The 22,424-nt window shown below is 39.7% G+C and overlaps 1 protein-coding gene across 1 annotated transcript in view; it reads right to left on the bottom strand.

Moving 5' to 3' along the window:
- Positions 1–22,424, bottom strand: part of LOC105926480 (corticotropin-releasing factor receptor 1) — a gene marked incomplete in the record, with an annotated part of 170,726 nt that overhangs the window by 82,479 nt on the left and 65,823 nt on the right. The window contains 1 exon segment of the mRNA XM_036142068.1: positions 15,044–15,129. Coding sequence (XP_035997961.1) covers positions 15,044–15,129 — 86 coding nt within the window.

The following is a 22,424-nucleotide window of genomic DNA, read 5'->3' as shown; positions in this document are numbered from 1 at the left end:
AACTCTTCTACAGAGAAAGCAAACACTAACTTTAGACACAGATTTGTGTAGAGTTAGAGGATAGGCCCAATCACAATCCATACACGATCCACCCAACCACCAAAAGATTAACAAAACAGCAAAAAACAAACAAACAAAAAAAAAATAGATTCAGATAAAATTTTTAGATTTGGAGATACAATCAGAAGACTGCCTCATCTGCAGATTCTGTGCAAGACCAACGTATAGGAGTTTAAAGAGAATAAATTCACGTCTTCCTGTAAATTGGAGCCTAAGAATACTGTCTGTGACTTAGATATTCATTGTGATCGGATTTGGCCCAACACCACCAGCAGTAATCTGTGCTGTGAAAGAATTTACGTAACCTGCTGGTGTCTATCCTGAGATTAAATGGGGGCATGTTTAATCCTCACCCCATCCACTCTCAAACAAGTCATCTGTTTCACTGTGTTTTGGTTCCCCAGCTCAAATCTGCAACTTAATAAGTCCGCTGTGGACACAGAACAAGATGTCAACAGCTCTTTTCTTTCCGACTTCAAATCATCCCGATATCTGCTGGATGCTTTAGTAATGAGTGTGGGGGGGGAGATGTGGAAATAAAGCTCTTCTTAAATGTATCATCGGATTATAATACTGTCGGGGTCAGGAAAAGATCACAGTCATTGTGAAGACTGTTAGTTTCCTGATAAATGCAGAAAAATCCTTTTTGAGCACAACAACCAACAAATGATAGGTCTGAAAGCATTTCAAATCTATTTTAATCTAAAACTCACGTCACATGTGCAGTTCAGAGTGATAATCGTTTTTTTTTTTTGCTTTCAAAAATTGGATAATCCCTCTGGTTTGACCCATGGCTGCAGCATTTCCAGTGCTTGTTATATTTCAGCTCGGTTCAATGGAAAACCAGCAAAAAAAAAAAAAACCTGGTGTAATTTTCCCAAGACAGAAATCCTATACTATATGAAACATCATTTCATCCATTTTAAACATCCATTCTTGCACACTCTTGAGCCGCTCTCTGATGAGTTCTGGCTTTCATTAGAGGATGGCAGGGCGGCGCAGCTTCTCACTGTTTGCCTCATTATGCCGGAAAAACAAATGTTTTGATATCATCATATTACAAATGTGCAATTCGAAAGGGCATTTTCAGAACGCTTCAACAAACTTTATGGATAATGCTCCAAATAGGATTCACGGCGGATCTCTTTTTCTGCAGCATCTAAACACCAGGTGCTGAAATTAAAGATGTTTCTAAAAGCAATTACAAACTCTACAAATGTTTTGGTCACCCAGCTTTGTGCGGTGTTTCCTAACGTACAAAACCCCCCAGAAAGATTGTCTCATGATAATGTTACTGCTTCTTGTGGTTTTTATTAGTAATAACCCTTTTTTTAATTAAGTGGAGGAGATACCACACTAATAAACAGGGTAATAATAATTAAATTGCACTGTGTAGACCAGGGATGGGCAACTTCCATGATAAAGAGGGCCACATTTTTTTCAGCACGACCATTGGAGGGCCACATGACCACGCACTTCAAATAACTGGATATAAAAGACGCTACAAATTATTCTCAATAAGAACAAATTTTAGATGAATTTATATCTGTATGTTTACTGCACCAACATATAACTATTTTCTGCATATAAATGCATTTTAATATGTCCTTAAGCAAAAGACAAACCGTTTGCTTAAAAAAAAAATTGCAAAAAAGGAATTTAAACTCCATATCAATGCATTCAGGAGCATGGGACATTTCAAATTTACAAGGAAAGAGGCATAAAATGGCACAGAACTTAACTCAAACAATAATGTGTCTATCTAGAAACAGTGTGGGCTTTCTTACAATACTGAATGCTCTATAATTGTATTTCTGTTACTTTTTGATTATGCACATCTGTTAGCTTTTTATTCTGAAAAATCTAATGTCCCATGCTCCTGAATGCACCATAGCTTTCTGACGCTCACGAATGCATCACACTGGTCTGTGAACGCGGTGCTGCACGTTTGATCTTCTGCTTAAGACAAAGCTTTGCAGTTTCAAAACTCACGTCGGCTCTCACGGTTTATGTTGTGTGTGAATGACAAGAGACCAAAAAAAAAAAAATCCCCATGTCCATACTTCTTCCCATTTTGTCTGAAAAATGTGACTTTCTCGTCAAGCTTTCCCTTTATGCCGCTGCTAGTGGCCAGGGCTCTTGACTTTCTTCCTCGCTGTTGCAAAGCGGCCCATGCCCGCTAATGTTTGGGTACGGCCCCCTATCGGTCAAAAGTATAATTACAAGAAAGATTCAACCAGTATAATTACAAGGTTTTTTTTTTTATTTAGTTTTTTTTATCATTATTAAATTATTATTGATCTATTCGCGGGCCGCACTGAGTGATGACGAGGGCCGCATGCGGCCCCCGGGCCGCCAGTTGCCCATCCCTGGTGTAGACTGTGTGACGCCACCCCCAGCTCTTCAAGCAAGCAGCGCCTTATTTCCTAACCAGGAGAGACTTGGAGCTGCTGTTGAACAAACTTTTTGTTCGTGGAGATGCTGGTGAGGCCATCAGTGCAGAGGAAAAAAAATGGTGTCATATTAGCAGTGATACTATAAGTACTTTGGTGGATAAAATTATTATTGTTATACCCAATTAAAAGTGGATTCCCAAAGCTAAACGCTTTTATCTTGACCTGGCAACGTCATCATTCAGTGTGCTGAATGGTTCAAATAGATGTGGTTTGCCTCCCAAAACTGTTCATTACTCTTTAAATATTTGGGTTGTGAATTATAACGGGCATTATCCGAATTTAATATGACAGAAGAACACAAAGTAGAGTATAATTTTTTTCTTTTACATGTTTTACAAATAATTAGAGAAGTTGCCAGGAATCCCTTGGTAACTCTGGAGGAGGTGCATGGACATGTGGCTCAGGTGGGAGATTCTGTTGACAGGACAACCTTTAGCTTTGCACTTGTCAAAATGGTATTTTTATAGAGTGGGAATTTCATTTGAAAGCCACTATCAATAAGAGGACAATAAAAAGCCTTTCTTGCAGTTCAAGCCAAGCCATGTTCGGAACAAAGCAAACATGTGGAGGCATGTGCTCTGATTAGATGAGACTAAAACTGACTGTTTTGGCCCACATCAAAAAACACTACATGTGGAGGAAAACTGTCAGCCTGAACACACAATCCCCAGTAGGAAACATGGCGGTGGCAGCATCATGTTATGGCGATGTTCTTGTCCGGCGGGGAAAGAGGAGGTGGTCAGAGTTGATGGAAGCCTGAACCTAGCTACTGCAAACACGAGGCAATAAAAAAAAAATGTTTTAGCTTACAAAAGACTTGATACTGGATTGGAGGTTCATCTCCCAGTGGGACAACAACCCTAAACTGGCGATGAGCTGTGTTACTGAGGGATTCACTGCCTGCTCTGCTGCAGACAGGAATGCTCTGCAGAGGGTAACAAGGACTACAGAAAAGATCAACAGCAGCCCTCTGGCCCCACTGGAAGACATCACCGTGTGGGAAGAGCATGGAAAATAGCTGCCGACACATTTCACCCCCCACGCCGACTGTTCACCCTGCTGCCCTCAAGGAAGCAGTTTATCTTACACAAACGTTGGACCAATTGACTGAAGAACAGTTTTTATGCATGGCCTGTCAGAACCCTGAATCTTGTGTAAAGATAAGAGAGTTTTTTTGTTTCTTTTTCTCTTTGTGCATTATGTATGTTTTTTTTATAGCTTTTACAAGTTTTCCATTATATTTTTCTTCTTATATACTCTCCTTACATGCACCTGAGAATGGCAGCAACTGATTCTGATTGTAAAAAAAACAACCCGAGCTACATGGTTTGGATTAAAGCACATTCGTGTCAGAAATGTCCAATCAAAGCTAAAACCAACATTTAAGAGAAAACTTATAGTAAGACTTAAAAATCGAATTTCACAGAGGCTCTACATCTAATCTGGTTATGCTTGAATCCCCCCCCCCCTCCCCCAACTATTGTTTTAACTGCAGCAATAGTTGGTCCTACAAAGAATTGACTCATGGGTTCAATACAAACAACAATAATAAAAAATGCTGTTTGTCTACCAGGCTTTGCACAGCCAGCTTGCAAACTGATGATGCTCTTCAGCCGAAAATCCTGTAGGAGAGTTTCTGGTCATCGGTTAAAGGACCTTAGCTCAGGCCCACTGGGGTTACACAGCAGTGCAATGACCCAAATTACACCAGCAAGTACACGTTTAAATGGATCTATGTGCAAAAATAAGTTTTTGCAGTGGCCTGGGCAAAGTCTGGACTTAAATCCAATTCAGATGCTGAGGCACGACCTTAAACAGGCCCGTCATGCTCAAAAACCCTCAGGCCCTTTCTTGGCTGAATTAAAACAATGCTCCAAATGTTGCACAGGCAATTATTTGGTTTGGGGACAGGTACTTTTCTCATAGGGTCAGGTTATGTAGGATAGGTTTTATCTTTTAATAAAAGGTACAAAATATTTAAAAGTATCTAAAAACTCGTTTTGTGTTTATTTAGGTTATCTTTGACTGATATTAGTTTGATGGTCTGAAACATTTAAGTGGGACAAAAAAACAAAACAAAAGTAGTGGAAATCTCTACGGGGGAGACACCGCCTCATGCTGGGCTGGCTAACCCTTCAGGACATAACTCAAGAAAACAGGGGGCTTTAAACTGTGCAGCAGAGAGCAGGGATGTGTCTTAGAGAAGAGGAGGAGTGGGACGACAATAGGATAATATAAGACCCTCTCACCACCAGCCTCAGGACTCACAAAATATGTGGGCCACAAGAGCCAAAACTAAACCTGACACACTTTCTGTCTACAACAAAGACACTGAGAAAATAACCCCGAGCAGCACCCAAAAAGGGAATGATGGTTTTATCTTCTCCTCAAACAAACTTCCTAATAAGCGTTTGATCCACTCACTTTGTCTGCCCAGAAGGATCTCTGAATATGTGCCTCCTTTAGAACATGTTTCTGTAGCAAAGAGCTTATTGTTGCATTGCTGGCTTTGGTTGTGCATGTGGGAAGATTGACAACACTAAAGGTTCCAAGTGCAGAGGAGATTTTACACCACACACAGAAGCATCGTCTCCTTCCTCTAATAAAAAAAGAAGGATCAAAGTCAACACCGACGCGTCGTCCTCTGAATGGTTTTGGTTCTGTTTCCTTCGATCTAAGATGCCCCTGACATTCAGCCATTTGAAAATGTCGAATCAAACACCTTCACAGAGAAGCTACTTCCCCCTTCTTTTCCCCCGGTGTCAGTCACTCTGCAGCTGCCAGTTGGTGATTTATTTCATGGCTACAAAAGCAAGAAAAAACAAACAATTTTGAAAGGTCAGACACTCTATATCCATCTTCTGTCTGGATCGATTGAACATCAGAGTCTGACTTTCTTAAAAAGCACTAACTGACGGGTTTCAGTCGAACAGCGTTTCCACATCCCCACAGATCTTTGATAACTGCAACCAAAGGACATGCCTGCAGTGTGAGGATAAAAATATCAAAGGAACGAGGTGATATTTTATGAGCTCCTTACTGCCAACAAACCAGCAGATGGAAACGGGCAAAAACAGTATTCCATTAAGACACCCGACCCATGAAAGAAAACATGAAGTCCCAAGTCTTGATGAATCATGAAAATTAAGCTTAATATTCAAGTTTTCTAAACCACACTGCATATCTAATTGTGCAAGCAGTTCTTGCAGACCGTAAAGGGCAAACATTGTAATTTGGATCCATAAAACTAGGGTTGCGCAATATCTCGACGTGTACTTACGACTCAATTCTAGTCAGAATTTGAGTCTGATACTGCTCCATAGAGCTGTGATTATGGGGCATGTTTCGAACGAACCAGGAAAAAAAATGCCTCTGCACTCAATTGGATAGACCTACAACCAATAAGAGCAACGGAGTGTGTGACGTATGTTAAGCGACGCATAGTTGTTGTCAACAGAACTCAACTGCACGCTGGAAAAGAAGTAGCCTAGAATAAGAAGATGAGCGTGAACGATTTTTTGCCGATGTTGCAAAAAGAATGTAAGGATGCAAGGAGTCATTCAACACACGAACCTCATTTTTCAGAAAAACAATAAAGGCGAATGCACATACGAACAAGTTCTCCGTTTAGGATTACAACTCTACAAAACGTCAAATAAATCGCATCGCATTAATTTTAAAATTAATTTGCTGTCGATATCTTCTACAACAGACCTAATAGCAGAATATACACACCTCAACTCTCCAGCGGCAGCCATCGAATAAACAAATTCAACCCAAGCGCGCTTTGGTGACGTGATTGATTACATTACTGTTGATCATCTGTCCATCGTCGTATAAAGCCCGCCCTGACAATTTGATTGGCCCGCCAGATATTGGGCGAGCATACGCGCGCTACTATTGAGCAATGCCAGACCGAACTTCCCGACCTCAAACGTTGTGGGCAGGACTAAGTTCGGAATGGCACCCAGGCTAGCCATGGACGGCTTCCTCAGAACTATGTGTGCTTGTACTTTGTATTTTTATGTATGTTTCTGCTGTAACTTGCTGCTACACTACATTTACTTTTATCAGAGAGCAACTCCTAAGCATGGGGCAGTCCTTTTTCTGAGGAGTTTTTCTCCAGTTTTTCGCTCTGTTCCTGTCAAATGGCAAATGTCCGCTTTCAAACCTAGAGGCCGTACCTCTAGGTTTGAAAGGAGAAAACTTGACTAAGACATTGTTGATGGAAAGGACTGATTGTTTATAGGGAATGTTACTTCCATCCCGAGTGACGAGAGAGAAGGATTTTGGTTAATTCTGCGGTCAATTTCTTGCTTATTGCTCCTTTAAGTATTCCACCAGGGATAAGAACCCTCTGAATCACTGCACAACTTACCGAGCAGTTCCCCATGCAGCTCTGGGACTCTTTGATCATTGTCTGCTTCATCTCAATCCAACTTACAGGGAAAGTAAACTAAAAACCCCTCAGCCTTTGGTTAGGACTGTTAGGAAGTGGACTGAAGTGTCCACTGTTACAGTTCTGCTTCCACTGCTGAGATTGGAGTGTGTTTGCATCTATCTTCATCCAATGACCTGAATACATTTACCGACACTGCGACTGCATCATATATCAGCTTTGTGAGGACATGTGTGCGCAGCTCAAGACCTTTTGTGCATAGTAAAACAATAAACCATGGTTTCCTTTATGTCCAAGGAAACTGTATCCAACCAAAGAAGAGGCTTACAGCAGCGGGGCTCGAATCCTAAGTAGGCCAGGACAAAATTTTAACAATGAGATCAGAGCAGCTGAGAAAAGAGACAGCGAGAAGTTATGAAGGCAGTTTCTCAGCTAAGGTCCCTGCTGTAGTCTGGACATCCATGCTAATCACACAGTTCTTTAACTTGAAGATTTAAATTTGCTAATGACTAGACGCACACTTTTTAACCTCTCAAGAGAGTTTGTCTAGCACATCCAGGCAATTGCACAGTAATTTACATTGTCCTGTAAAGTAACTGCTATCTATCTTTCTTCATTTGAACTTTTAAATCTTATCAGATGCTATTAGGACTATTTGCACACTTTTAACCTTCTCAGAAAGTGTTGTCGGTGTATTCAACCTGAGAATTTTGCCTTGACTTGTGTTTTTATTCTGAACATGTTATCATGGTGACTTAATGACAAAAACAGATTCTCGATTACTGAGTAGGCTCTGTTAGCTTCAGAAAACCAGGAAGGTTCCAGGACCTGATGATATCCCCCCCCCCCCCCCCCCCCCCCTCTGCCTGAATGTACCCCTTCTTCACTCAGACCTTCAACAAGTCTCCGGAGCTGTGAAAGGTTCCCTACTATTTCAAATGTAGGGAAATGCATCATTACCCCCAAGAAATGCATCACTATGGGATTAAATGACTAGACACATGTCCTGATGTCTGTGGTGATGAAATCCTTCAAGCGACAGGTGTTGAAGCATCTGAAGGAGATCACAAGCCCCCAGTTTGCTTGCCAGGCAAACGGGTTGGTAGATGTTATATATTTGATGTATACGTCGTACCCGACTATAAGTGGCAGGATCAGCCAAACTATGAAAAATAAATAGTCCAAAACCATCTTCAACAACACTGTTTCTGCTGTGAATCCCTTTATGATACAATGGCAATATAGATTAAGATTAACCCACAATTGATTCACTCTTTTCTTTAATCACAATGTCCCACCACTCTTTGTGAGCGTTCGCATCTCGGCCACTGTTCTTTTACTTCAAGGGGAGCAAAAGTCAATCCAACGGATCAAAGATGTTATTGAACATTCTGTCTTGTTTTGTGTCTGTGTGTTATGTGTGAAGCTGTGTGAATTCTGAGCCGGTGTCTCGCCAACATTTCATTATGGATAATACCCATAGTGACAATAAAGATTCTTGATTTTTGATTATTATGTAGAACTTGTTTCAATTGCCCAGCAATTTAAACGACATCCTACCAAATATTGCTGCCAAGCACTAATTAGTGATTCCAATGTCTGACACACATGCAATGATTTTCCAATGACAACTTCGATTCAATATATTGGGCAGCACTACATAAAACCTATAAATATTGTATGTAGAAAACAGAACCATATCATAATTGGTTTTCCCATTGTTTGCCATAGCAGATACATTGTTTAAAAAGGCAGTTGTAGCCACACTTGTGTTAAAAGAAGGACAAAAGAAGAATGTTTGGGGGATGATGTGAACACTTTATTAGCAGTGCCTGAACTACCACAGTAGCACCTGGGAAATGGGCTGTTTTGTTAATAAAAACAAAACAAAACAAAACTTTTTTATGGAAATATGCAGAATGGATGTGTGGCTGCTTACTGGTAACTCGGAGAAAAGAAGGATTGAGCACTTGTGCCATTAAGAAGAGGAAAACTGGAGCATGCAGTGCAAAGCCAGATCACTGGGGCAACTGCTGTTTCTGTTTGTGTGTAGGGTATATAAATTGTTTCTTTTACAGTGGGTCTTTACTTTTTTATGCACCTGTGTCATTTATAAAAAGGTTATCTGATGTTTGCAGATTGCATGAAATTTATTTTTGTCTGTCTCTGAGCCAAATGAACGAGAATATGTTTGATAATATATCACTTTTAACTTTCTTCCTATCCGCCACATGTATAGCATTAGCTTGAAATTGCTTTTTAGGACTAAACCACTATTAGTTTAGGTAGTGATAGAGTTTTATTGAGAAAGAGCAACCTTTTAATAGCTAACTTTAGTGCAGTTAACCCCTCACAATTAAGAGACGGAAAAGCGAGGAAATCACTGAGCGTCTTGTTGGCTTAAGCTAGGTGTTGGGGAAACGACAGGAGATACGCAAGGGGTTTCAAGAACATCAGCAAGATGTTTAGTAAGAGGTTGGCAGTTGTTGGAGCAATTAAATGTCAGTGCCCTCGGCGTGGAGCTCAATGCAAGGTCTTGGTTCATGGGATAAGGCTGGCCATTAGACAGGTAGGGATCAGCTACTCGGAAGGAGCTTTTTAATGATCTCATAGCAGCTGTTTGCTGGAACAGGGTGCCTTCGTTGTAAATGAGGGTCCAATAAATGGGTTTATTACATGAAACCTGACATGAAAAAATATAAATAGTTCATGAACCAGTCTCCCAATATAAAAATGACTTGAGAAAGATGTGACCAAAGAAGAATTACATTTAGGTTATAGAGTTGCCTAGTCAGTCTCTAGACCTCTCTGCTAGCAAAAAAAAAATAAAAAAATAAAAAATCATTTGGGTTTCCAAGCAGCCAAGAAAACTGAAGGATTCAAACAAGTTTCTAAAGAGAGCAAGTTGGAATCCTTTCTGAAGATCTGAACATACCCGACTGTTGTGCGTGCCAATAAAGATTTCTCCACAAAGCACCACAGCTCCCCTGTTGTTGGTGACTGCGCCGCTTTGATAAAAAGTACGCAAGTCTGCTGATAAGGAAGTTGTTTTCAAAGATGATAAGACTTCTGACCACAGGGCAAAGAGTCTCCAAACTTTTATCTGTAGGAAATGAAGATGAGTTCACTGAAGTGGTAAAAAAAAAAAATTGTCTGGATCTCAATCTACTGGAATGATGGAACGGAGATTTTTTTTAAAAAGGTGCTCCATCCTAGAAAGCTGAACTGTCTTCTAGTATAGAATTATGTTAGAATGGGGCTGATTAGGAACATTATTTAGCAATAGTGAAGTCCATGCTTCCATGAACTTAAGCTATCAGAGGATTTTACATTTTTCCCCCCAAAGCCACAAAGTTCAGTGGAGGGCTGCGATATCTATGATTGTTTCCTGCTACAAACGAAAAGGACAAACAGAACACCCATCAAGAACGGCGATCTTAGATTTCTGTGCGCATTGTTAGTTTAAGAGCTTTTGAATCTGCAGAAAAAAACATAAACCACTGTGAGGTTTTCGCTTTGAATTAGAGTAACAGACTGTGCACCTCCACGGCACTGCTCCGGCAACCAGAAGCTGTTAATTCATCATTGATTCATGGCCACCGAGGTAGCTGGGAGGTTAAAGCGCTCACAATTCATGTGTTGGGGAAAGTGCCATTAAATCAACATTTGATCAATATTCGTTGGATGGCTGTGCCCACTGCAACTTTCCCAAAGGAATATTTTAAATCAGATGAGGACTGGAGAACAATCTCCTTCTCATCCGACCTCTGAACCGCAGCGAAAGTCTGATTTTCTCCTGTGATTGTAATAAGAGCAGCACTGTGCTTATTAAAGTCAGCTTTCCTGGAGGGTAAAAAAACCGCCAGTGTGAATTGAAGACGGTGAATGGTGAATTGTTAAGTGGAGATGAGACCGAACCAACCTTAAGTTCAGCCCGGGTATTTTGCTAATATTGTAATGCTGGCAGCAGAGAAAATTGTTCTCACTGTCTCTGGACTTTTGTGTCATTTTATGTGTTTGATTAGATTCTGTTCCCTTACTTCTTTTTCTTTGCCCTATTATGTTTGTTTTCTTACTTTTTCTCCCCACAGATGGTCCCAGTCTCTAATCAGCACACCTGTTCTTTGTTAGCCTTTAATTCTCTCAGCATATTTGGTCAGATGCTCAAATCTTCTCGGTTTTCCTTTGCGTAATGGTTTGTTGTATCCCTCAATGCAGCTTTATTTTGTTCCTTGGATTTACCCCCATGACTGCGCCTTTTGTTTTCACCTGATTCAATAAAGTCATTTTATTTCACATCCACCTTCTTCCTGTCTGCAACGCAAGCGTTTGCTTGCTTTTCTCCTCAGAACTGTTGCTAGAATGAAATGTGAGGACTTTTTTTCTCCCGGGGCAAATCTCCTAGCTCCCGCCTTGGAATGCCACAGGGTTCCCAAGATAGGGTATAGATAATATTTAACACGTTTTCTGGGTGTGCTCCAAGCTGGACTGGACTTTCCGTTTAATACATCTTCTGATCAGCGTCTTGATTTGTGCGGTTTCTGAAAAATCAGAAAGAGGAATGACTCTTTCTTCTGCTCGGATCCAATCATCATAACAAGGATCTGTTGAGTTTCTAATCCCCTGTCCTGTCTTTAGGGACTCTGGTTCCAATTTGCAACGTGTTTTGCATTAGCTTGTGTGCAGCCGAAGAATGTTTTTCATTTCTTAATAGTTTCTGCAGATGAGTGATTTGAACAATTCTTACTAAAAATCCTACATACTAGATTAACACCATACACACACTTTCTGTGAAATTGGATCACCATAATTATGGAGAAAATCTTAAATATTACTGCATAAAGATATGTCTTGCTATTTTATTAAATACAGTATTAGTGAAGAGCACCATCTTAATAAAAGCACAAGCTCTTAATTCTTTTATTGTGCGGCGCCCGGGTTCTGAAGGTCTTCAAATCTGACCTAAACAGGGTGGAAATTAACTAGTTACATTTACTCACGTTACTGTAATTAAGTGCAATTGTTGTGTATTTTGTAGTAAGTATTTTACAAAAGCTGAACTTTCACATGTGCTTGAGTATAATTTAGGTATTTTAAAATGGCTTGCACTTGTACATCGCTTTAATTATTCCGACGACCTCAAAGCGCTTTACACTACATTCATTCATCCATTCACACCCTGACGGCGGTGAGCCATGTTAGGAGCCACAGCTGCCCTGGGGAAGACTGACAGAGGTGAGGCTGCCATACATCGGTGCCACCGGACCCTCTTCTTTTCCTTTGTGAAATACATTAGAGGGACTGTCATCTGCTCATAAAAAAGTTACTATAACTTTTACTTAAGGAAGAATTTTAATGACGTCCTTTTACTTGAGTACCATTTTACACTGGTAACTTTACTTGTATTTAGGTAAAAATGTATCAAAGTAACTGTACTTTTTACTTGAGCATATATTTAGGTAATCTTTCAACCTCTGGACCTCTGGACCCAGAAGAGCACTCAACAGATTCCACACCATCATGTGTTGATGTAAATGAATGTAAAATAAAAAGTAAATAATAATATAAAAACACACAAAGCAGACCCTTGGTGCTTCCACAGGACTTTGAGTGAAAATAACAGCCAGGTGCTGCTAAATGGCACCAGCGTGAGATTCTTTAAAACGAGGAGTTTTGTCAATTTGCTGCTCTGAAACATAAGAGGTGTGCGTTGGCACAAACCCAGGAGGGAAAGAAAACAGCAATGATCTTAGAGAAACAGCTGTTATTGTCCATTATTCTGGGAAGGGGTATAAGGTCATTTCCAAACAGTTTAAAGTCCATCATTCTGGAGACAGATTTTGTTTAAAAACAAAAAACACATAAGACAGCTGCCAGTCTTTTGGGGAGTGAACGCCCCAGCATCTTCACCCCAAGGTCAGATTCTGTAATGCTCACAGAAATTGCAAAAAGCCTCCAGAGGTCTCCGAGTTTGCAGGCCTCGGGCAGCATATTAAAATGTTGATGATAATGACAGAAAAAAAGACTGAACAAGTCTTCATTGTATGGAAAGGAAAAAGAGAAAGAAAGCATCTTTTCTTGAAAAACTCCACGGCAGTATAATTTAAGCCAGGCAAAAACGGAGTGATTTTCTACTCTCTCTCTGCCAACATCTTTTGTTGGCAAAGAAAACCTCTGGTCTGGAGGTGGTTTAGGTTGTTGTTGTTTTTTTTTGCCATTTGACAGATGCACTCACTGCTATGAGAAATACCCAAAAAAAAGCATCTCTATCCCTTTCTGATGCCATGCCGCTGCAGCAACAACCCGTTTAGTTTGACAGTGTCCACCGGGAGGTGTGGCAGACGTTTATATCACACAGAGCTCACACACTGCTACATGGCTTGAGTCCTGCAGGATTAAAAAAAAAAAAATCAAACCATGTGTGCTGGGCTTTAGGCATGCAAAGTTTCACCTGAAAGAAACAAGACTTCTGAAACACTGCCCCCTGGACAGATGAGAGCAAGGTATAGATGTTAGCCCATAGTGCTTAAGACCAAAAACTAAACACAGTAGTATTGTGCTGCATCAGACTGCATTGTTTCATATCAACCTGTGCCAAGTGTGCCATACACAGTAGTTCCTGGGAAACACAGCGATTTGTTTGTGAAAAACCTTTATTGCAAACACCACAAGCAAAAGGTCTCTCTGCAGTGTGGATCCACGTGTGCTTAACTAAGACTTTCCTTTGCCCTAAATCCTGTGCCACAAACACTTTTTCTCCAGAATGGAGCTTCATGTGGATGTCAAAATTTCTCTTTGCATGGAAGCTTCTCTTCACAGGAAAACGGAGTCTCTCTGGTGTGGACTCTCATGTGTGTCTGAAGAGAAAAGCTTTTCTTTAAACCCTTTACCGCACAGATCACACCTATGCTGTCTTAGTCCAATGTGAATCATCATGTGTAATTCAACGTTCGTCCCGAGTCTGAATCTTTTTGCCGCAAATATTGCAACCAAATGGCTTCTCTCCACGTTGTGCCGCGAAGCTGGGAGACAGTTTAGATGCCTTACCTCTTCTCTCAACCATCGTCTTAATTTGTTGGGAAGAACATAACGGATCAGAGTTTCTGTCTGGTTCTAATGGAGTTTGTTACGTTTTTTTTTTTTTTTATAATTTGCTGGATACATCTAAAAGATGAGATTTAGAGACAGTGATTCTCGGTGGAACATCCGCCACCGTCACTTGGTGCAGGACAGCATATTAGATTGCGTTGTCCAGAAATGATAATCAGTAAACTTACACTATTTGCAGAGCTTCCCGGTGCAAAATCTGGGTTCAACAGATGGCCAGGCGGAGCAGGGCAAACACGCCGAGTCACATGTTTCCATCATGTAATTCTTGCTTTTACATACAGTACATATCCATCAGACGTCTAATTGTCAGTCTGATTTGGGTCAGAGTGTTCAGCCTGCAGCTCAGTCCTAATTAAAATAAGAGCTCATCACATAATGACAATGCACCATCCAGGTGGAGGCTGAGACAAAGAAAAAAATGCAAACAGATAAGAGCAACATGTGCAGGGGGGAAAATAATGCGGAGCAGAACAGGATCAGTACAGCAGAATTCAGGCACTTCTCCAGGGGAAGGTTTTAGAAGAAAAATTATCGTTCCTGTTGTTAATTTTATAAAATTTAGACATACAGAAATTTTATTTCTTTTATAGGGGAGAAAAGATTGATTAAAAAAGTGCTTTAATTTCTCGTTAACATGTGAAACAAGCATGCATCTACAACCTAAGGCAAGATTACAATAAAAATCATCCTGTGATGCACATTCAAACACACTCATTGGGCTTTGAAGCAGATCCCTTCCGGTGATGTTCATGGGTGATACACAGCCGATGCTTTTATTTTTAGATTTTTTTTCGCCCCTCGAGCATCTCTAAGGATGCAATCTTTGAGAAACCCAACCCTGAGTCCATGTTTACTATAACGCCTGAAGCCAAACCGCTCCTTCCACTCCAAACCTGGCCTTTGTTGTTGTTGTTGTTGTTTTCTGATTAAAGTGCATGGTCCTTGCTTTGAAGATTAACTCCGAAAGGCCACATTAATCAGGACACATGCATACAAACAGTACACTGTCAAGTCTTACCTCCTTATGAAGTATTTCCTTACACATGGAGTAGTTCCCCTTCAGCGCCCACGTCCCATTTTCAAGACATTTCCTGTAAACGTTATCTGCACAGAGAGCAAGATGAGAACAAACAAGAGATTGTTAATAAGGGCTGAAGAGACATGTTTCCGTTTGAGTAAGATTTTAGCATCTACTTTAGAGATGTAGCATACACCAGGAGACAAAATTAATGGTACCCTTAGCAAAGATGTGTAAAAAAAACAAAAAAACAACAACCTTGGAATAAATTCCTTTTCAATTCCAGCCGGATAATCTCATATTTAAGAATGCAGAAAAGTTCAGCCTTTGATTTGAGTGTATTTATTTTCCGTGGAAAACATGAACAGCATCCCTGGTTGCACAATTATGGGCACCCCTGCTGTTAATACCAACCCTCTTTCCCTCTTAATTCAATTCAGTTGAGTTGAGTTACATAGCACCAATTCACAACACATTTTATCTCAAAGGGAATTTGCAAAAACAAAATAAGTGAATACAATCAAATCTTACACACAAATTCCAAGTTGAATACTTGCATCCCCATTGATCCTAGTTATCAAACAATGCAGTGAAGTTCAGTTCATCATTCAAATTGGTTGAAAAAGTTTTCAATCTAAGGAAACCCAGCAGATTGCAATGAGTCATTGACTCCTGGATGGTCATACAGCCACAGTGGACAGTCACCTGGTTTGTGTCTTTGCAGCAATCCCTCATACCGAGTATGCGTATAGTGACGCTGGAAAACAAAGCTCCCCTTAACAAGAAGAAACCTCCAGTAGATCCAGGCTCTAACCAACTAGATCATTTGAAAAGTTCTGGCATTTTGGATTTCAGTAAATTAACTTTTCACGATGTGTAATCTAGCAAGGTCAGTAGGGCCTAGTAACACATACACCATACCCACCAGACGGTGGGCATTCGGTGCTTTTGAAAATCAAGCTCACCTGGTTCTTTGAGAAACCAAACCCTGAGTCCATATTTACTATAAATAAGCCTGACGCCAAAAGCCCGGAGTGTTTGTTGCTAAAAAGTTCAAGCTAAAGCCTCTTTAACAAAACACTAAAAAGCATTTAAACACCTTTTTGACCTGCCCCTATGTTTTGTCAAAGGGCTGAGATGTTACATAGGATTAAAGCCAACCTGCCTCTGTTAGGCCTCTGAAAAAACCGTAAGAACATCAACCACCAATGTTAGTAAAACGTTAAATTAACACAAATAACTCAAGCTTGTCTCTTATCTTTCCTGCTGGTTGTTTTCGATCATCTCAGATATACAAGGTAGTGGTATTTATTCCATAAATGCTTCTTTTAAGATCACCAACCAGTGTCAATAAATCTCAGTCTAATTACTGTTTTTAACCCTCATTGCTTAGCACTGCTGGTTCTGTTACGAGATCACCTGATGGTTTAAAACAGCATTATTAAAGAAGCTATACCTACATTTATTTTGGTCTGGTTGAGAAAAAATGCTTTTTACCCAATCAGCTAAAAGACATAAAATTCATAACAATTGACTAATTGCATGATAGAGCGAGTCCAGGCTTTTTATAGTAGGAATAACCAGCCAACTGGAGACAACCCGGGACGACTTTTCTCTACCGATGGCACAAAGGCCATTAACCATTCACATAAGAAAATATCATTTACACGAGACATAGCCATTTCTGTCAAAAAAACAAAACAAAGACAATTCCCTCGATGAAGCCTCGTTTCCTCCGGAGGATTGTGCACGAGCTAGAGACGCGTGTTTAGCCTCGTACATGTTGACTAAGAGGAGACCAGGCGGGAGTAAAATGAGGGTTTTTCATGGGGGAAAAAAAAACTGTTGGGGGCGAGGCTTACAGTTTAAACTATCTCCTCACTCATGGTTCGAATTTGTGCAGGATCAGGGATAGTTCCTTTAAGTTAAGTGATATTAGGTCACCTGTTTGGCAAAACAGTTTCTGCTAGAACCCAAACAAACATGGATATGCTTAGGCATCACACACCACTAATGGGTATTTTGAATTGGTTGTCACACAGGTCTAAACATGAGGAAATTAGGCTGATTTTGTGGAATATCAGGCCCTGTCCCATCTTTGAAGACTATCTGTTACTTCTGAAGCCCTCCAGTTCTGAGTAGTGCGTGGATACTGGGATCAAGTGTGTGAAATTCACAGTGTTCGGCTGTGTCATAGCGGAGTATGTTACATTTACTGTGAAGTCACTGTCTGTCATTCCCCACTGGGAAATTAAATTTAACTCTATGAATGGCAGCCTGGCTAAGATGGCAATATAATTATTTCACAATGCTGATAAAACGTGTTGGAAACAATGCTGGGGTGTTATTTAATCTAAGGAAGCAAATCCTCCTTTGCCTTTAAAGCACAAGCAGACATGTTACTGTGTGATGGGGTATAAGAGTACATTTTGTACTTCCCTTATCATCTTCCTAATGTGTGTTCTGTCAAGATGAACTTGGGTCCTCATCAAGCCTAGCTACTGGTCATTTTTAAGCTAAAAATATTTTTTGACATTTTTATTATTTCCCAGCTGATGCATTTACTCAAATTAAAGATTGGGTTTTCTAAATTTTCCTTTCTGACCGTCATTTTAGAGAGACTTTCAAGGTTACCTTAAAATATTTGAGTGCAATGAAAATAAAGTTCACAACCTGGGTTTTTATCTATATTTAATTTTTAGTCCCGTCATTCCCCAGAGGAACATTGATTCTATTCAGCTTTTTTTTTTATTTTTTTCTGCGCGTTCTTCATGAAATCCACATCGTTACTGCAATAAAAGGCAAACTTGTTTTTAGGGTTTTAACTGATCTGCACCAATATGTTTGTCCAAGTCTGTATATGCAATTTTGCTCTTCTGTCACTGTGACCTTTTTATGTGCTTTGATATTAATAAGAAGAGATGTCATTAGAGGTATTTGTAAAAGCTGTGATTTTTCACACGTTTGCTGTCATGGCAGTGTATCCACTGTGTGCATCAACTCTTGCAGTTAAAACGTACATTTATTCCTGATTTATTCACTAAATAAACCTGAATCTCTGCAGCTTTTTAGCATCAATTACTGTCAAGCGATTGCCAAAAATTGTTTCACTTTTAAATGAGAAGAAAAGCCCAACGACAATTAACACGATTGAGTTTTGTTTATCTTATGCCAGGAAATAAAAATGCCACACACCGCTGGATGTCGCAGAATATTGGAAGGAGCTGGGATGAAGGAGGAAACAAATGATGAGGAAAATTCAATTTTTCAAGCCGGCTTGCTGGATCATAGCTCAGGACATGCATTAAATGAAATAAATGAAAGAGGACATTGTGGGGCTGACAGGCATGGAAAGAAGTAATCTAAAGTTAAACAAGAAGACAACTTTTTTTTTTTTTAAATGTAACCTGTAATGTAAACCACTAAAGTCCTACATCTGATATTTTGTGAATGAATTTAACCAATTAGGACCAACTTGAATAGTAAGTATTTTCCCCTTTCAGCTTTTTTTCCTGCTTTTGCTTATTTGTCATATCTAAATGTTCTGGATCAACCCCAAAAAATGTACATCAGACATATTTTACCTGAGTGAATAAATAAGCTCTTTCCAAATGATAATTTTATGTTAAGAGGCAGAAAGCTATCCAAACCAGCCAATATGTAAAAGCAATTTCTCCCAAAACCTAATAGCTGATTATGACGACAACAACTACTATCATGCTTTTATAGTAACAATGAGTCATTCACATCACAGCTGTGGAGCTTTGGCTCATTTCTCTTTGCAGAATTGTTTTTGTTTTAATTACATTGGGAGGTTTTGGGGCATTTGTTGCATCACAGTCAAATTTAAGTCCAGGCTTTGACAAGACCACTCCAAAATTGTACTTGTTTGTTGAACCATGCAGATAAACTTGCGTTTGCTGGTTGGATCTTTGTCCTGCTGCATGAGTCAAGAGGACACATGGTGACAGATGCTTACCTAAATGCAAACACAAATATTTTACCAAAAGTCTTGGAGATCATTGGTATGATTTTTGGCATGTGTGGGACGAATCAAGTCTCCAACTGATCTTTCCTATTTTAAAATAATGAACTATGAACATTAATAGAGGATAGTGAGATCTGCTTTAGATGCTGTTCTGGGTTGTTTTGTGTCCTCCTGGATGAGTCATTGATGAATTCCAGGAGTAATTTTGGTTGGACGGGTTCTCCTTGGAAAGTTAACTTCACTTCCATATTTTCCACAGTTTTGGAGGACGGTTCTCGCTTTGACTCACAGAAAAGCTTTGAAATCCTCTTTTTAAGCCTTTCCAGACTGATAAACATCCGTGACTTTGTTTCTAATCCATTGTACGATTTCTGGGCATGATGTGTTGGTTATAGATCTTTTAGCTCACTTTGTGATTTAATTCAGATTCTTATTAAGGGGTTTGCGATTCTTCAGATCGGAACGCAACCAGGCCTCAGTTTGGCTTGTGAAATAGAAACTCAGCTTTGGAAAAACATGCTGTTAATAACAGGTAATTTCTGAATTAACAAAGCTGGTGATTATTTTAAACATGACATGATAATAATAATGATAATAATTATATTCTAAATAATAATACATTATAATTCAAGGCACCTCAGGGTTACCCAACAACTAAAAATGCAACAAGACATTAACAACAACAAAAAATTAATACATAGGGGAAGGTTTAATTGCATGCCTTTTCCATTGATAAATGTAATAATTTAAAAACTGCATTTTGCATTTACTTAGGTTATCTTTGTCTGATATAAAAAAAATGTTCAGAACAAAAAATAAATCTATACGTAGGTGTATACTTTTCACTGCACAGTAAAATGGCCTCTCTAAATAAAATGGTTTAAAACCCAGAACAGAGCCTCTGAAAGCACCAAGACCATTTCTCTTCTTTAAAGCATATAAAGAAATGACATAAAAGCCTTTGAAAGATGTAACCTTTAGGTTTGATCGTAAATCATTCCCTCTGCGCTCATGCTAATCAATCTTTTTCAGATATAATCATAGATGTCAGGCTGCTACAGAGCAAATGTTCCTCCTGGGCTTAGAGGGGCGTGAACGCGAACGCTACCTACGATCTTCACGGGCTGAGTTACTTCTGCCATAATAATGTTAGGCAGCAGCAGCATAAAAGATTCAGCACAGGTTTGACGGATAATTTATCTTCAGGTCAGGTTCTCCGTCAGCCGGTGAGCAGCGAAATCACGCACGCATGTGTCGGCCGCTTGACGCTTGGTCCTGCACAGGGACATCTTTCACGCAGGTTTAATAGACAGTTCGGACCCTGATCTTGTGGCCGGTCGTCTCCGCGGGCTGTCAAATGTCTTTCTGGTGACAGCCAGTCTTCTTTTTTTGGGGGGAAGGCAAGTTTATGGTTGCGACACGGTTGAAAGTTTCAAAGATATCAAAATCAGGCAATAATAAAGTCTTTTTGTTTTACCTTCAAGCTATATAACCGCATAACCTTTAGAGATGAGCGTTTTAGGAGTCTTTATGAGAAATACCATCAGAATGAAGGTGGATACCCGAGATGGAAGCCGATGACCCTGAATGCATGTTTTAATAACTAGAAATGTTTGAGGCGGGCAGGAGATAAAATGGGATTGGGTTGCCTGAGGGCATTAATGTTCAATGAGCTGGGTAAAAATAGCAGGTTGACACTGTAAAGGGACTGTCAGGCCCAATCAAGATTACCTGGCTTGTGATATTCCCTAAACCACAAATGCAATATCCTAGAGAGCTTTAAAATCTGCCTTTGGAGAATTATGTCAAAGTTAGAACAGCGTTGTGTACTGAACGGTCTAAAAAAAAAAAAAGAAGCATAATTCATAAAGTTAATTTCAAAAAAGACTTTCAAGGGTATTTTAAAAGATTTGAGTGCACTGAACAAAAGTTACCAATCTGGGTTTTTAATCTATATTTAATTTGTAACCTCTTCATTTCCCAGAGAAAAATCGATTCTATTCAGCTTCCCCCCCTCTGTGGACTTGTTCTCCATAAAATCCATAATTTTCACCTTTTATTCAAGCCACATTTACATAACATTGCAAGAGTACACATCTTCCCTCAGGGCTCTTGCTCACACTTCATGCAAATATATTGCAGTCAAAGCAATAAAGTCACATTGTGTCCCATTTAGAAAAACAAAGATAGCTCGCAAAGCAATTGTGCAGAAGCAAATCTTAAAAAGTGCAACAATGGGGTCATATAGGCATGGCTCCGATAATGGTTCCAAGGTATAGTGCTCATTAAAACACAAAAACACGACAAAAACATGGTTTCAGACCAAGTAAAAATTGCAGTCATCATACCATTGCTAATGTCTGAATTTTTCAAAGGGGCCTGTTGTTTTTCCCAAAACAGAAAGTTAGGCTCCCCCTTAGGCTTTGTACACACAAAGCTGGGTCTTTCTAAAAAACAATATCTCCCCCACATCGTTTAAGAAAATTTATATTGTACACCAGCATCCAGATTAAAAGAAGAGAATTCCCACAAAAAATGAAAATGAGAAAAAAATCTGTTGCCAAAAACAACAACAACAACATACTCCCATACCAGGGAGTGCTGGACATCACTCTTTTAAAAAGGTAATTCGGTTTTGTAAAAATGAAAAAAAAAAAAAAGTGCTTTCAAAAAGCTTTGAGAGTTACCCCGTCTATGAGTTGACATGCAGCCTGAAGCAGATTAATTTAACTCAGCTTGTTGTGCTCCCCCCTAAAAAAGATGGAGCTAAATAAAGGACAATCATGGAAGAAAAGTCTCTTCAACTTCATATTGGAACGCAGCTTGCCAAACAGGAGGACGTTCCCCTGGCTCTAAGTTATCCACATTTGACCAGCAAGATCTATTTCTATGACTCTTCTCTCAAGATTCACAATTTATTCCCTCCATTGATCTTATGCTTTTTCCCTCACAGTGACCCACTGTTCGGTGTTACCAAACTCCCCCAGGACCAGCCGTTTACAGCTCCTTTGCAATTCAATAAACTTGTTAAAATATTACCACTGTCTCCTGAGAGATTTCTTGCATGTGGGTCAGAAGCTTGCCACGAACCTCGACACTTCTGCAAAGAAGAATGGGGAGAAGTTTCAGCCTCTAGGTGTACAAAGATGGTCGAGTCAAACCCCCAAATATTCAACTGCTGTTGCAGCAAAAAGTGGCGTTACACGACTCTGCTGCAGGAGGGATGAGTACAAATAAAAGCCGTGCTTTCCAGAGTTCTGTGTGTGAAAAAAATGTGCTAAATCAGGACATCCTATGACAGCCATTGTGTTTTCTAAGAAATTCACGTAAAATAAAAACAGAAGTTTTGAAAACTTTTGTAAAAAAAATTCTAAACCCAAGATTCATTCCCAC

Source organism: Fundulus heteroclitus, chromosome 10, assembly GCF_011125445.2.
Source record: "Fundulus heteroclitus isolate FHET01 chromosome 10, MU-UCD_Fhet_4.1, whole genome shotgun sequence".
NCBI lineage: Eukaryota > Metazoa > Chordata > Actinopteri > Cyprinodontiformes > Fundulidae > Fundulus > Fundulus heteroclitus.
Note: the sequence above shows the minus strand (reverse complement) of the source record. Positions and strands in the feature narration are given on the sequence as shown.